Raw genomic sequence first — 15,019 nt, 5'->3', positions numbered from 1 at the left:
TAATTCAGCGCAATATCTGTGAAAAGCCGGTAATTCAATTGCCGGCTTTTCATTTCTCCTGCACAAACCCGACATGATATGAGACATGGTTTACATACAGTAAACCATCTCATATCCCCTTTTTTTTGCATATTCCACACTACTAATGTTAGTAGTGTGTATGTGCAAAATATGGGCGCTGTAGCTGCGCAAATAAAGGGTTAAATGGCGGAAAAAATTGGCGTGGGCTCCCGCGCAATTTTCTCCGCCAGAATGGTAAAGCCAGTGACTGAGGGCAGATATTAATAGCCTAGAGAGGGTCCATGGTTATTGGCCCCCCCTGGCTACAAACATCTGCCCCCAGCCACCCCAGAAAAGGCACATCTGGAAGATGCGCCTATTCTGGCACTTGGCCACTCTCTTCCCACTCCCTGTAGCGGTGGGATATGGGGTAATGAAGGGTTAATGCCACCTTGCTATTGTAAGGTGACATTAAGCCAGATTAATAATGGAGAGGCGTCAATGATGACACCTATCCACTATTAATCCAATTGTCTGAAAGGGTTAAAAAACACACACACACATTATTAAAAATTATTTTAATGAAATAAACACACAGGTTGTTTTAGTATTTTATTGCTCTCTCAATCCATCAGAACACCCTCGCTTGGCAAAATAATAAACGCACAAGATACATACCCTCAGATGAACCGTCACGTCCCACGAAGTAATCCATCTGAAGGGGTTAATTATTTGACAGGCAGGAGCTGCGCTAATGCACTCGCTCGTGTCTGTAATCCCCGGGTAATGAAGGAAATCTGAGTGATCTGTACTTACATTGAGTTGCGGTGAGGCGCCCTCTGGTGGATGAACTCATATGAACTCGAGCGTGGGAACTTTTCCAAGGCTGCAGTTCATGAGAACATCCACCAGAGGGCGCCTCACCACAACTCAATGTAATATACGGCTGATAGGAACAGCCCCATTGAGAATAATTGTGCCGTTTGTTTGGCGAGTTTTACGGACGTATTTTCTGCGCTCTTACGTCCATAAAACCCGCTAGTGTGACGCCGGCCTATTAGTTAGCACAATTTTTTTACTTTTAAAATGCATTGTTCAAGAAACTACTAAAGGACCCAGCCCATAATGACACAGACACAACAGGCAGCTACTCATAGACAAAGGGGAGGTATACATGAACAAGTGAGTATTGTGAATAGGGTACATAATATTGTGTAAGGGGGCTGTGTAGGGACATTATCCTGAATTAGGGATTGCGTGGGTACATTATAATGTTTGAGGGGCTGTATGGTGATATCATATTGTATGTGGGGACTATGGGGCAACATATTGTATTGGGAGCTATTGATCAAAAGTCAAAAGCTGAACATCAGGAGCAGTATGATTTACAGCTTTATATTAACTTAATAATAAACAATACATTATATGATTTTGATTAGCAGGTAAAGGTAAGAATACAGGTTACAATAAGCCATATCGTTACATGTAATAACAGTAATCTGTAGTCAGCACACTTAATTCTGCTCAGCATTAAATGATAAAAATGGAAATAAAGTAATAATACTAAGCAGAATTAATTTTGACCAATTGGTTCGACCCTCCACAAAAGTCCCAGTATCTCATGAGTCACCTTGGGAAAATTAATTGCCGGTCTTGTTAAGGTGATATGTAGAGGGTTGTCAACCATCTAGAAAGTCCAGGACAGTCCATAAAAATTGGTCCGTGATTTTTTTTTATCTTACACAGATTATTTTGACTCTAATTATCTTGGTTTTATAGTTGACAACGTCTTCACATCAGAATTATGGGCTGTAGACATGGATCACTTACAAGGATTTATTGGGGTTTTCCAGTGTGTCCATAACAAAATATTGTCTGTCCGTGAAGTTTTGATAAGTTGTCCAAAAAAAATGGAAATGGCAAGTTGGCAACCCTGGGTGTGAAGGTGTCAGATGCTTATGATTAATTAAAAAGCACTAGTTATTTCAAGTTTTTGTTTCACAATTCAATAGAACGCTTGAAAATAAGCAATTTTGATAAATATCTTATCATAGAAATCTGCCTTTTTCTCCTTCAGGACTGATCCTTCATATTCAAAAATCTCACTTCACTGGTAAAATATGTATTCAATGAAGACAGCCTTTCCCATTAATGAGATAGGAGATGACAGCTGGTGCTGATAAGATTCTATGAAGAGGGGAGGGAGAGGAGGAGTAGGGAGGAGCTTTGCATGTAGCTCCTCCCTCACTCTACGTAGAATCTTATAATTTGCCACTGCCATCTCCTGTTTTACTAATGGCAGGTTAGAAATAGATATTTGGGCTCACCAAATCCAAAGGGAATCTGTCACAAGGTTCTTTGCAACTAATCTGACACCAGAAGAAGCATAGACCCTGATTACAGCTACATATCACTTTCTTGGCTACTTGCTGTTGTAGGTTTGATAAAATCACTATTTTATCAGCAAATTATCAATAAAGGATAAATAAACCTGCTGCCATGTAGTCATTCATATTTCTGAGCTTTGCATAACCCTCCAGTCCCCACCACTGATTCACAGCTTTCTGCCTATGCACAGTGTACACAGAGAGCTGTAAATCAGTGGTGTGGGTGGGGTTATACAGAGATCAGCATACAGAGAACTGGTAGATCTGCAGCAAATAAAAGTGATTTTATTAAAATTGCAGCAAGCAGACCAGTAAGTCATATATCATTAGGATTAGGGTATATGCCCCTACATCATAATGGGGTAGCAAAAGACTGGTGACAGATTCCCTTTAAATTTGTTTCTTAGATGAAAAATGCAATGTTCAAAAGGATCATTACATTGGGCTGTATTGATAGTAGAGGGCAGAACAGCATCAACCTTCCACAAAGATGTCTTGGTTATACTGCATGATGCTGACTTTGCACTAGTAGACTAGACTAGACTAGACTAGTAGAGATGAGAGAATAAATTTGAGTGAATTGAATTCTATTACCATTGTACAAAAAAACACTCACCAATATGCATTTCTTTGTCATTCACTTGCAAATTTTGCAAAATGACAGTCACTGACCATCAAAAAAAAAATAAAAAATACTTATTTTCATGGCCCCTCCACTCACCCATCCAGTCTTCATCACATCATCTAATCCCTGCCACTCAAGCTCAAAACCCCAGGCATCTCAAACTGAGCAGGGACTTCTGACTCTGATGAGCAGGAACAATTCTGCGAATGTATGTGGAAGGCCACAAGGTAAAATAATTGTGCTGAGACCTTCCATGTGGTCATAAGAGTCGGACATCCCTGCTCAGAGGGAGAGACTGAGAGATTTCAGCTCTAGTGGATGAGATCAGAAGATGTGACAAGGACTGGATGGGTAACGGTAAGGCGTAGAAGGGCCTGAGAGGTGAGCAGTGAGGAGAGTATAGGGATTTTTTTTATTTTTCACATATTACATTTATTAATAATGGTCTGGGGTATGACGAGACCCCAGACCATACTTAAGACTCACCTTGTGAGGTGGACCACTAAGCCCCTGGTTCGAATTTGTATGTATACCCTGGGCATTGGTGCAACTGGAAGGAAGTAAAAATAAAGAAGTAAATCTCCAGTGTGAAACTTGGATAAAAGTTCAATTTATTTAGACAAATCCATTAAAATCCTTATTTCATAGTGGTACAGCAAATGATGGGGTACATGATACGACCAACGCATTTCGACCTGTTACGTTCTTAATCATGGTATAGCAAGGGAGTAAGGCACTTGGGAGAGAGCATTTGGCCATGCAGGAAACTCAGGACCAGTAGTGCAGATGCAGTGGAACAAAACAAGGATGACTGCAGAATCTAAAGCATTGGAGCACAAATGATGGCATACATGAAGCACAGTACATTAGAGTCTTCATCCTAAAAATTAGGTATGTGTCCTAATGGGTCTTAAATAGGTTTAGGGAGTTAATGTAACTGAGCCTGGCCAGGCAACCTGCAAAACTCGACGTGGAGCACAACAGAGTGCAGCAGACAGTAGTGAAGGAAGCCGAGATTGGTATTCCTGGGACAGGTCTGTATCACCATAAAATACATTACATTTGTGCAGACTAACTTCTCTATGAATCAAATTTAATGGGAAAATCTGGGTGAACAGGCGAATTAGAATTTTGCCTGATCAGCTAATGGCTACATTTGAGGTAATAAAAATTGAAAAGCCAGACTGCTAGCTGACATTACTAGCATCCCTAGAGGGTAAGAGGAGTGAAATGGCGTCCCTTACTACAAGAGATCAGTCTGTAGTAATGCAGCTGGTGCTAGATGTTGTCTCATGTGAAGGCCTAATGGTTCCATTTTCAGTGTCGTCAGTGTCAAACACTGTAAGATGAAGAGAGCTCTTAGGTTTGGTGCATGTCATCTTGATTCTAACTGTGCTGAGATGTTCCACTGCACTTTTGAAAAGAGACTTATTCATCAGGTTTTAGCCGTCTTAGATATCAACTAGTACTGGAGCAGGAGAATCACACAGCCTCCGTCATAAATCCTTGGGCACGGCACCATCATTCTTTTTCTTTTTAGCTTATAAGTGATAGGAATATGATGTATATTTTCAGTAAAATAAGAGAAAAATAATAATTATTTTGCCCCCACGACAGGACCCATGAATGTTTGCATAACAGATGGAGCTGTGTACCAGGTAAGACTAATATTGGTCAATGCATATCTCGCGATCATGGAAAATAAAGTAGATAAGTAAGCTTGATTTGTTTGGTTTCAATCTTAATATTATGTGCTCACAGGTAGGACAAAAGATTTCAGTAAGCCAGCCATCCTGTAAGACATGTACATGTTCAGAAATCAAGAACCCCAAGACTGGCTTTAATGATATTGTATGTGAACCTATTTTGTGCATGACCGAGTGCCGAGAGGTGAGTTCTAAACATCATAGACAAATTAATAATTTTCTATGTTTTCAGAAGTATTATTATCAGCATTTAATAAGTTTTGTGAATTAAAAAAAAAAATACATCAAGTTTATGCAAAGATTTAATATTTACAGTGTTGACCCTTATTTTTCAAGACCCTGCCATAAGGCAAAATTGAAAACTAAGTGGTTCAGTGAACAAAACATTGAAAGTTTAGGTCTATGGATGGAGAAACTCCCCCGATCTCAATCTCTTGTGATCAATCCTCAAAAAGCGGGAGGACAAACAAAAATATAGAAATTGTGATAGACACCAAGCACTTATTAGGCTAGCATGGGTTGTCATCAGGCAGAATTTGGCCCAGAAGCCAATGTACACCTGCCAAGGGCGAAGGGCAGAAGCTTTGAAAAATGGTTATCAACACTGCAAATATTGACGTTTTGCATAAACTTGATGGATTTGTCAATAAAAGTTTAAAAACAAAATAAATGCTTATAAATGTACTTTAACACTCATATAAATATCTGACTAAAAGATCTTAAAATGCTGAAGCCTCAAACTGTATTACAGGTAAACTTTGTGCTAGTCTCAAAACTTTTGGCCGCAACTGTGAACATTTTTCTTAGATTTAATTTGCAGATTTGCCATTTCTAGTATTTTAAAATTCTCTAATATTAGCTGATTTAATTGCTATCACAGTGTAAGTATATGTCCCAGACAATTATGAAATGAAAGTCCTTAAAGGGGTTGTCAGGTGACAATAAGATATTGCTTATTCAGAGAATAGTTGATAACTTATTGATCAGTAGGAGTCTGACCGCTTGGACCTTCACTAATCAGCAGAATGAGGCGTTTTATTCCCATTAGAATAGAGCAGCAGTGCACATGCCCGCCTGCCACTCCATTCATTATCTAACTACCAAGTTTTGCACCCAGATTTTTCTGCAAACTGATAAAAAAGTAATGGAGCAGTGTTAGTACATCCCATCTGTTACTCCAATATGTAAAGGTGATAAAAGTGCCCCAACGTATATAAAAAAAAATTGTTCTGGTAGTCAGTGCAGGTCCAAGTGATTGCAACCCCAACACTGTTTATAGTTGATAACTAATTTTTACAATACAACCACTTAAAGGGACTTTTCACCTTTTTTTTTGTACATAAAACTGGCAACATCACGAAATAGTGACTGCAGATCTGAATTAAATGTTGATTTTATGTTTTAATTCCTCATCTCCGTTGCTGAAATAGTAGCTTGTAAGTGTCACATGTCTAGATTCAAGTCCTTGACCCTGTGTTCTGTGGTCGGCATCTCTTTCCACTGAGCCACAGCAGCGTCACCTATTCATTGGGTGTTTTAGTTCTGCTATTTTTCTTTCTGTCAGTTTTGGGTAATAGGTGTTTTCATTTACTCTGCTTGTCTGCTCTATCACCTTCCAGGTGCAGCTTCATCTACCTTCCTCTGCTGGTGTTTCCTGCTGTTGATAGTCTTTTGTTGGATTCATTCACTATGCTTTAGTTTTTGTTGATTTCAGTTGTTTTGTGGATGATTGCTTTATTCTTTGAGGAATTGATACTCTAGCGATACTAGGAGCTTCTATGGACATTCAGAGAAAGCCGCCGCCGAGTGGGGGCGACACGGCACTATTTTAGGGTGCCAACCTCTGCGGTCAGGCAGAGACAGACCAGAGTTAGAGGAGGGCTTTTTCCTAGTCTTAACAGGGATTTGTCAGGTTCAGGTATTTGTTTCCATGATTTGTATGCTACCCGTGTGAATGTGCTGTAGCAGTCATAGCAGTAAAGTTTAGGTTATAATTTATAATAAGCCCAATAGGGAATTTACAAAGATTTGTCTTTGGGAGGTGTGTATTTTTTCTACCTGCATGATGTTGCCCAATCATAAGCAGGTGGCGTCATCCAGAGGAAACAGAACACGCCCCCAGAAGGCCTGCAGTTTATTACTATATTAGAAATGCATGCTAAATATACATTCCAATATATTTTATATTTTATATTTTTGTACCACCAGTCTTATGGTCTTGTCTATCTGTACCTATAGTAATATTTCTAAATAGCTGTAAGACAACCATCTTTGGTTAGTAACATTGCATTGTCTGAAGTCATTGCTTTTCTGTAAATATTTTAACTTTCTACTGTAGGGTCATGTCTATGATACATCGAACAATGGTTGCTGTGGAACATGTGTTCAAGAGTTTTGTATTGTGATTGCTAATGATGGATTCACCTATTTGCTACAGGTACAAAAGTTCTGCACCATTCCTGTATCTCATGGCAACTTCATAGTTTGCTAAATAGACAATCTGTATTCCACTTTTCCAAATGATGCTGTCTTACTTCCTGAAAACTACTCCAAAAAATCACTGAGTGTCTCCCTTATGACTAACTTGCTGTCCAATATATGCTACCAATTATGTTTTAAAGAAGTATGGCTAGATCGTTGTTGCTCTGCATACAGGCATAACAGAAATAAGGGCTTTACGTTTAGGAGAGGCAACACATTGGGCAGTGGTAGATGCATTGCATGCTGAGAAATAAAGCATTACTTTTAGTTTCAGCACCTATAGTACTGGCAGAATACCAATGACTAGAATTTGTCATCTTAAAATGAGCCAATGGCAATCTAGAGTGCATGAGAATCAGGTCAGCACTTATACAGATAAGACTGTTATCTGCACCAAAATAGTTTTAAGTTGCTATTGGGGATAAGACTAGTAAAACCACGTTTTCTACAGATTTTTTGTAAGATCAGGGACACTTTAAATTTATGACAAGACTTAAATACCAAAAAAAAAAAAAAAATTATTAGTTAACCATTTCAATATTAGGCCATTTACCAGGAACATTTTCTGTTTTTTTTTTTTGCATGCGGTTTAAAGAGGTATAATTTTATTTTTTTCTCATTCAGATATTTAAGTAATTTTTGACTCATTTTTTTCATGATACATTTTTATGTCACTTTCATATTTTTTTTGCTGATATCGTTCAACATTGGCGGAAAATAATGGTAATAAGTGTATCTTTTTCTTATTTATTTTTTTCTGACCAAATAAGACCACTAACATGCATTTAAATGTCACACAATGGTCTTTTATGACCTTATGGGGATCCCAATCTGTAAAATAAATTAAAAATGAATAAAAGATAACAAGTAAAAAATTAAAAAAATGGAGAGAAATTGCCACTGCCAATCCAAATCGCTGCTACTAGAACTGCTCTCGTAAAGAAATTGTGTCGAATATCTGAATATCTAAAAATAATTGTTACAGAATTTAGAACATTTTTTTAAATACTGAAATATTTTTATTTTCATTTTATTTCCCTTGTAACTGGGGCTTTAGTAGTAACCTCAGTTACAAGGGAAATGAGGCTTCCTGGCTGCATAGCAGAACTGTTCACGTTTCCTATGGCCCAACATCTTCTGCTCCCTCCTTATACACAGAGATCACATAACTGCTGTATATGCACCCCCAGCCCTCCTCATAATTGTGTACACAGTGCTTCTCTAGCTCTATATATACCATGATGGAGAAAGCACAGACGTTAATAAACCATTTCTGCTTCTCAATGTGGACTCTGAGAGTGGATTCCAACTTCCGCAGTTACAAGATCAGGTGTAGCTCCACTATCATGCAGTTATAAAATGAAATTGCAGAGTAGGAGCAAAACTGACCGTATGTTTAACCCCTTTACCCCCAAGGGTGGTTTGCACGTTAATGACCAGGCCAATTTTTACAATTCTGACCACTGTCCTTTTATGAGGTTAGAACTCTGGAACGCTTCAACGGATCCCAGTGATTCTGACACTGTTTTCTCGTGACATATTGTACTTCATGGAAGTGGTAAAATTTCTTTGATATTACCTGCGTTTATTTGTGAAAAAAACGGAAATTTGGCGAAATTTTTGAAAATTTCGCAATTTTCCAACTTTGAATTTTTATGCAATTAAATCACAGAGATATGTCACAAAAAATACTTAATAAGTAACATTTCCCACATGTCTACTTTACATCAGCACAATTTTTGAACCAACATTTTTTTCTGTTAGGGAGTTATAAGGGTTAAAAGTTGACCAGCAATTTCTCATTTTTACAACACCATTTTTTTTTAGGGACCACATCTCATTTGAAGTCATTTTGAAGGGTCTATATGATAGAAAATGCCCAAGTGTGGCACCATTCTAAAACCTGCACCCCTCAAGGTGCTCAAAACCACATTCAAGAAGTTTATCAACCCTTCAGGTGTTTCACAGGAATTTTTGGAATGTTTAAATAAAAATGAACATTTAACTTTTTTTCACAAAAAATTTACTTCAGCTCCAATTTGTTTTATTTTACCAAGGGTAACAGGAGAAAATGGACCTCAAACGTTGTTGTACAATTTGTCCTGAGTAGGCCGATACCCCATATGTGGGGGTAAACCACTGTTTGGGCGCATGGCAGAGCTTGGAAGGGAAGGAGCACCGTTTGACTTTTCAATGCAAAATTGACAGGAATTGAGATGGGACGCCATGTTGCGTTTGGAGAGCCACTGATGTGCCTAAACATTGAAAACCCCCACAAGTGACACCATTTTGGAAATTAGACCCCTTAAGGAACTTATCTAGAGGTGTGGTGAGCACTTTGACCCACCAAGTGCTTCACAGAAGTTTATAATGCAGAACCGTAAAAATAAAAAATCATTTTTTTTCACAAAAATTATATTTTCGCCCCCAATTTTTTATTTTCCCAAGGGTAAGAGAAGAAATTGGACCCCAAAAGTTGTTGTCCAATTTGTCCTGAGTGTGCTGATACCCCATATGTGGGGGGGAACCACCGTTTGGGCGCATGGGAGGGCTCGGAAGGGAAGGAGCGCCATTTGGAATGCAGACTTAGATGGAATGGTCTGCAGGCATCACATTGCGTTTGCAGAGCCCCTAATGTACCTAAACAGTAGAAACCCCCCACAAGTGACACCATTTTAGAAAGAAGACCCCCTAAGGAACTCATCTAGATGTGTTGTGAGAGCTTTGAACCCCCAAGTGTTTCACTACAGTTTATAACGCAGAGCCATGCAAATAAAAAAAAAAAATTTCCACAAAAATTATTTTTTAGCCTTCAGTTTTGTATTTTTCCAAGGGTAACAGGAGAAATTGGACCCTAAATATTGTTGTCCAATTTGTCCTGAGTACGCTGATACCTGATATGTGGGGGGGAACCACCATTTGAGCGCATGGCAGAGCTCGGAAGGGAAGGAGCATCATTTGGAATGCAGACTTAGATGGATTGGTCTGCAGGCGTCACATTGCATTTGCAGAGCCCCTAATGTACCTAAACAGTAGAAACCCCCCATAAGTGACCCCATATTGGAAACTAGACCCCCCAAGGAACTTATCTAGATGTGTTGTGAGAACTTTGAGCCCCCAAGTGTTTCACTACAGTATTTAACGCAGAGCCGTGAAAATAAAAAATCTTTTTTTTTCCCACAAAAATTATTTTTTAGCCTCCAGTTTTGTATTTTTCCAAGGGTAACAGGAGAACTTGGACCCCAAAAGTTGTTGTCCAATTTGTCCTGAGTATGCTGATACCCGATATGTTGGGGTAAACCCCTGTGTGGGCACACGGGAGAGCTCAGAAGGGAAGGATCACTGTTTTACTTTTTCAACACAGAATTGGCTGGAATTGAGATCGGACGCCATGTCACGTTTGGAGAGCCTCTGATGTGCCTAAACAATGGAAACCCCCCAATTATAACTGAAACCCTAATGCAAACACACCCCTAACCCTAATCCCAACGGTAACCCTAACCACACCTCTAACCCAGACACACCCCTAACCCTAATCCCAACCCTATTCCCAACCATAAATGTAATCCAAACCCTAACCCTAACTTTAGCCCCAACCCTAACTTTAGCCCCAACCCTAACTGTAGCCTCAACCCTAGCCCCAACCCTAACCCTCGCCCTAACCCTAGCCCTAACCCTCGCCCTAACCCTAATCCTAACCCTAGCCCCAACCCTCACCCTAGCCCTAACCCTAGCCCTAACCCTAACTCTAGCCCTAACCCTAACCCTAACGCTAATCCTAACCCTAACCCTAGCCCTAATGGGAAAATGGAAATAAATACTTTTTTTTAATTTTTTAATTTTTCCCTAACTAAGGGGGTGATGAGGGGGGGTTTGATTTACTTTTATAGCGGGTTTTTTAGCGGATTTTTATGATTGGCAGCCGTTACACACTGAAAGACGCTTTTTATTGCAAAAAATATTTTTTGCGTTACCACATTTTGAGAGCTATAATTTTTCCATATTTGAGACCACAGAGTCATGTGAGGTCTTGTTTTTTGCGAGACGAGTTGACGTTGTTATTGGTAACATTTTTGGGCACGTGACATTTTTTGATCGCTTTTTATTCCGATTTTTGTGAGGCAGAATGAGCAAAAACCAGCTATTCATGAATTTCTTTTGGGGGAGGCGTTTATACCGTTTCGCATTTGGTAAAATTGATAAAGCAGTTTTATTCTTCGGGTCAGTACAATTACAGCGATATCTCATTTATATCATTTTTTTATGTTTTGGCGCTTTTATACGATAAAAACTATTTTATAGAAAAAATAATTATTTTGGCATCGCTTTATTCTGAGGACTATAACTTTTTTATTTTTTTGCTGATGATGCTGTATGGCAGCTCTTTTTTGCGGGACAAAATGACGCTTTCAGCGGTACCATGGTTATTTATATCTGTCTTTTTGATCGTTTTATTCCACTTTTTATTCGGCGGTATGATAATAAAGTGTTTTTTGCCTCGTTTTTTTTTTTTCTTACGGTGTTTACTGAAGGGGACAGTTTTATAGGTTGGATCGTTACGGACGCGGAGATACTAAATATGTGTACTTTTATTGTTTGTTTTTTTTTATTTAGATAAAGAAATGTAATTATGGGAATAATATATTTTTTTTCTTTATTTAGGAATTTTTTTAAAAAAATTTTTTTTACACATGTGGAAATTTTTTTTTAAACTTTTTTACTTTGTCCCAGGGGGGACATCACAGATCGGTGATCTGACAGTTTGCACAGCACTCTGTCAGATCACCGATCTGACTTAGAGCTCTGCAGGCTTACCAAGCGCCTGCTCTGAGCAGGCACTCAGTAAGCCACCTCCCTCCCTGCAGGACCCAGATGCCACGGCCATCTTGGATCCGGGACCTGCAGCGAGGAAGGAGGTAGGAGACCCTCGGAGCAACGCGATCACATCGCGTTGCTGCGGGGGTCTCAGGGAAGCCCGCAGGGAGCCCCCTCCCTGCGCGATGCTTCCCTATACCGCCGGCACACCGCGATCATATTTGATCGCGGTGTGCCGGGGGTTAATGTGCCGGGGGTGGTCCATGACTGCTCCTGGCACATAGTGCCGGATGTCAGCTGTGATAATCAGCTGACAACAGGCCGCGATAGGCCGCGCTCCCCCCGTGAGTGCGGCCGATCGCGCTGGACGTACTTTTCAATCCTTGGGAAGTAGGGCCCACCCCACATGGACGGAATAGTACGTCCAATGACAGAAAGGGGTTAATATGTAACATTTCCCTCATGTCTACTTTACATCAGCACAATTTTGGAACCAAAATTTTTTTTTTTAGGGAGTTATAAGGGTTAAATGTTGACCAGCAATTTCTCATTTTTACAACACCATTCTTTTTAGGGACCACATCTCATTTGAAGTCATTTTGAGGGGTCTATATGATAGAAAATAACCAAGTGTGACACCATTCTAAAAACTGCACCCCTCAAGGTGCTCAAAACCACAATCAAGAAGTTTATTAACAGTTCAGGTGTTTCACAGGAATTTTTGGAATGTTTAAATAAAAATGAACATTTAACTTTTTTCACAAAAAAATTACTTCAGCTCCAATTTGTTTTATTTTACCAAGGGTAACAGGAGAAAATGGACCCCAAAAGTTGTTGTACAATTTGTCCTGAGTACACGGATACCCCACATGTGAGGGTAAACCACTGTTTGGGCGCATGGGAGAGCTCGGAAGGGAAGGAGCGCCGTTTGACTTTTCAATGCAAATTGACAGGAATTGAGATGGGACGCCATGTTGCGTTTGGAGAGCCACTGATGTGCCTAAACATTGAAACCCCCCACAAGTGACACCATTTTGGAAAGTAGACCCCCTAAGGAACTTATCTAGATGTGTGGTGGTGAGCACTTTTACCCGTTAAGTGCTTCACAGAAGTTTATAATGTAGAGCCGTAAAAATAAAAAATCTTATTTTTTCACAAAAAATGATATTTTCACCCCCAATTTTTTATTTTCCCTAGGGTAAGAGAAGAAATTGGACCCCAAAAGTTGTTGTCCAATTTGTACTGATAACGCTGATACCCCATATGTGGGGGGAACCACCTTTTGAGCACATGGCAGAGCTCAGAAGGGAAGGAGGGTCATTTGGAATGCAGACTTAGATGGATTGGTCTGCAGGCATCACATTGCGTTTGCAGAGCCCCTAATGTACCTAAACAGTATAACCCCCCCACAAGTGACCCCATATTGGAAACTAGACCCCCCAAGGAACTTATCTAGATGTGTTGTGAGAACTTTGATCCCCCAAGTGTTTCACTACAGTTTATAACGCAGAGCCGTGAAAATAAAAAATCCTTTTTTTCCACAAAATTTTTTTTTTAGCCCCCAGTTTTGTATTTTTCCAAGGGTAACAGGAGAAATTGGACACCAAAAGTAGTTGTCCATTGTGTCCTGAGTACGCTGATACCCCATATGTTGGGGTTAACCCCTTTTTGGGTGCACGGGAGAGCTCGGAAGGGAAGGAGCACTGTTTTACTTTTTCAACGCAGAATTAGCTGGAATTGAGATCGGACACCATGTCGCGGTTTGGAAAGCCCCTGATGTGCCTAAACAGTGGAAACCCCCAATTATAGCTGAAACTCTAATCCAAACACATCCCTAACCCTAATCCCAAAAGTAACCCTAACCACAACCCTAACCCTGACACACCCCTAACCCTAATCCCAACCCTATTCCCAACCGTAAATTTAATCCAAACCCTAACCCTAACTTTAACCCCAACCCTAACTGTAGCCTTAACCCTAGCCCCAACCCTAACCCTAGCCCTAACCCTAAACCTAACCCTAACCCTAGCCCTAACCCTAACCCTAGCCCTAACCCTTTCCCTAACCCTAGCCCTAACCCTTGCCCTAACCCTAACCCTAGGGGTGATGAAGGGGGGTTTGATTTACTTTTATATCGGGTTTTTTAGCGGATTTTTATGATTGCAGCCGTCACACACTGAAAGATGCTTTTTATTGCAAAAAATATTTTTTGCGTTACCACATTTTGAGAGCTAGAATTTTTCCATATTTTGGTTCACAGAGTCATATTAGGTCTTGCTTTTTGCGGGACGAGTTGACGTTTTTATTGGTAACATTTTCAGGCACGTGACTTTTTTGATCACTTTTTATTCCAATTTTTGTGAGGCAGAATGACCAAAAACCAGCTATTCATGAATTTCTTTTGGGGGAGGCGTTTATACTGTTCCACGTTTGGTAAAATGGATAAAGCAGTTTTATTCTTCGGGTCAGTACGATTACAGCGATACCTCATTTATATCATTTTTTTATGTTTTGTCGCTTTTATGCGATAAAAACTATTTTATATAAAAAATAATTATTTTTGCATCGCTTTATTCTGAGGTCTACAACTTTTTTATTTTTTCTTTCATGATGCTGTATGGCAGCTCATTTTTTGTGGGACAAGATGACGTTTTCAGCGGTACCATGGATATTTATATCCGTCTTTTTGATCACGTGTTATTCCACTTTTTGTTTGGCAGTATGAAAAAGCGTTTTTTTTTTTACGGTGTTCACTGAAGGGGTTAACTAGTGGGACAGTTTTATAGGTCGGGTCGTTACGGACGCGGCGATACTAAATATGTGTACTTTTATTGTTTATTTTTTTATTTAGATAAATAAATATATTTATAGGAACAATATATATATATTTTTTGGAATTTTTTTTTAATTTTTTTACACATGTGAATATTTTTTTTTTACACTATAACATTGCCCCAGGGGGGACATCATGTTATAGTGTAAGATCGCTGATCTGACACTTTGCT

At 39.5% G+C, this 15,019-nt stretch overlaps 1 protein-coding gene across 1 annotated transcript in view; it reads left to right on the top strand.

Annotated features, from left to right (window-relative positions):
* LOC143806868 (mucin-2-like) overlaps window positions 1–15,019 on the top strand; it is a 373,557-nt gene that overhangs the window by 343,807 nt on the left and 14,731 nt on the right. The window contains exons 35-37 of the mRNA XM_077287848.1: window positions 4,630–4,670; window positions 4,774–4,902; window positions 7,057–7,155. Coding sequence (XP_077143963.1) covers window positions 4,630–4,670; window positions 4,774–4,902; window positions 7,057–7,155 — 269 coding nt within the window. The remainder of the gene's footprint in view (window positions 1–4,629; window positions 4,671–4,773; window positions 4,903–7,056; window positions 7,156–15,019) is intronic.

This window comes from Ranitomeya variabilis, chromosome 2 (assembly GCF_051348905.1).
Source record: "Ranitomeya variabilis isolate aRanVar5 chromosome 2, aRanVar5.hap1, whole genome shotgun sequence".
NCBI lineage: Eukaryota > Metazoa > Chordata > Amphibia > Anura > Dendrobatidae > Ranitomeya > Ranitomeya variabilis.
Note: the sequence above shows the minus strand (reverse complement) of the source record. Positions and strands in the feature narration are given on the sequence as shown.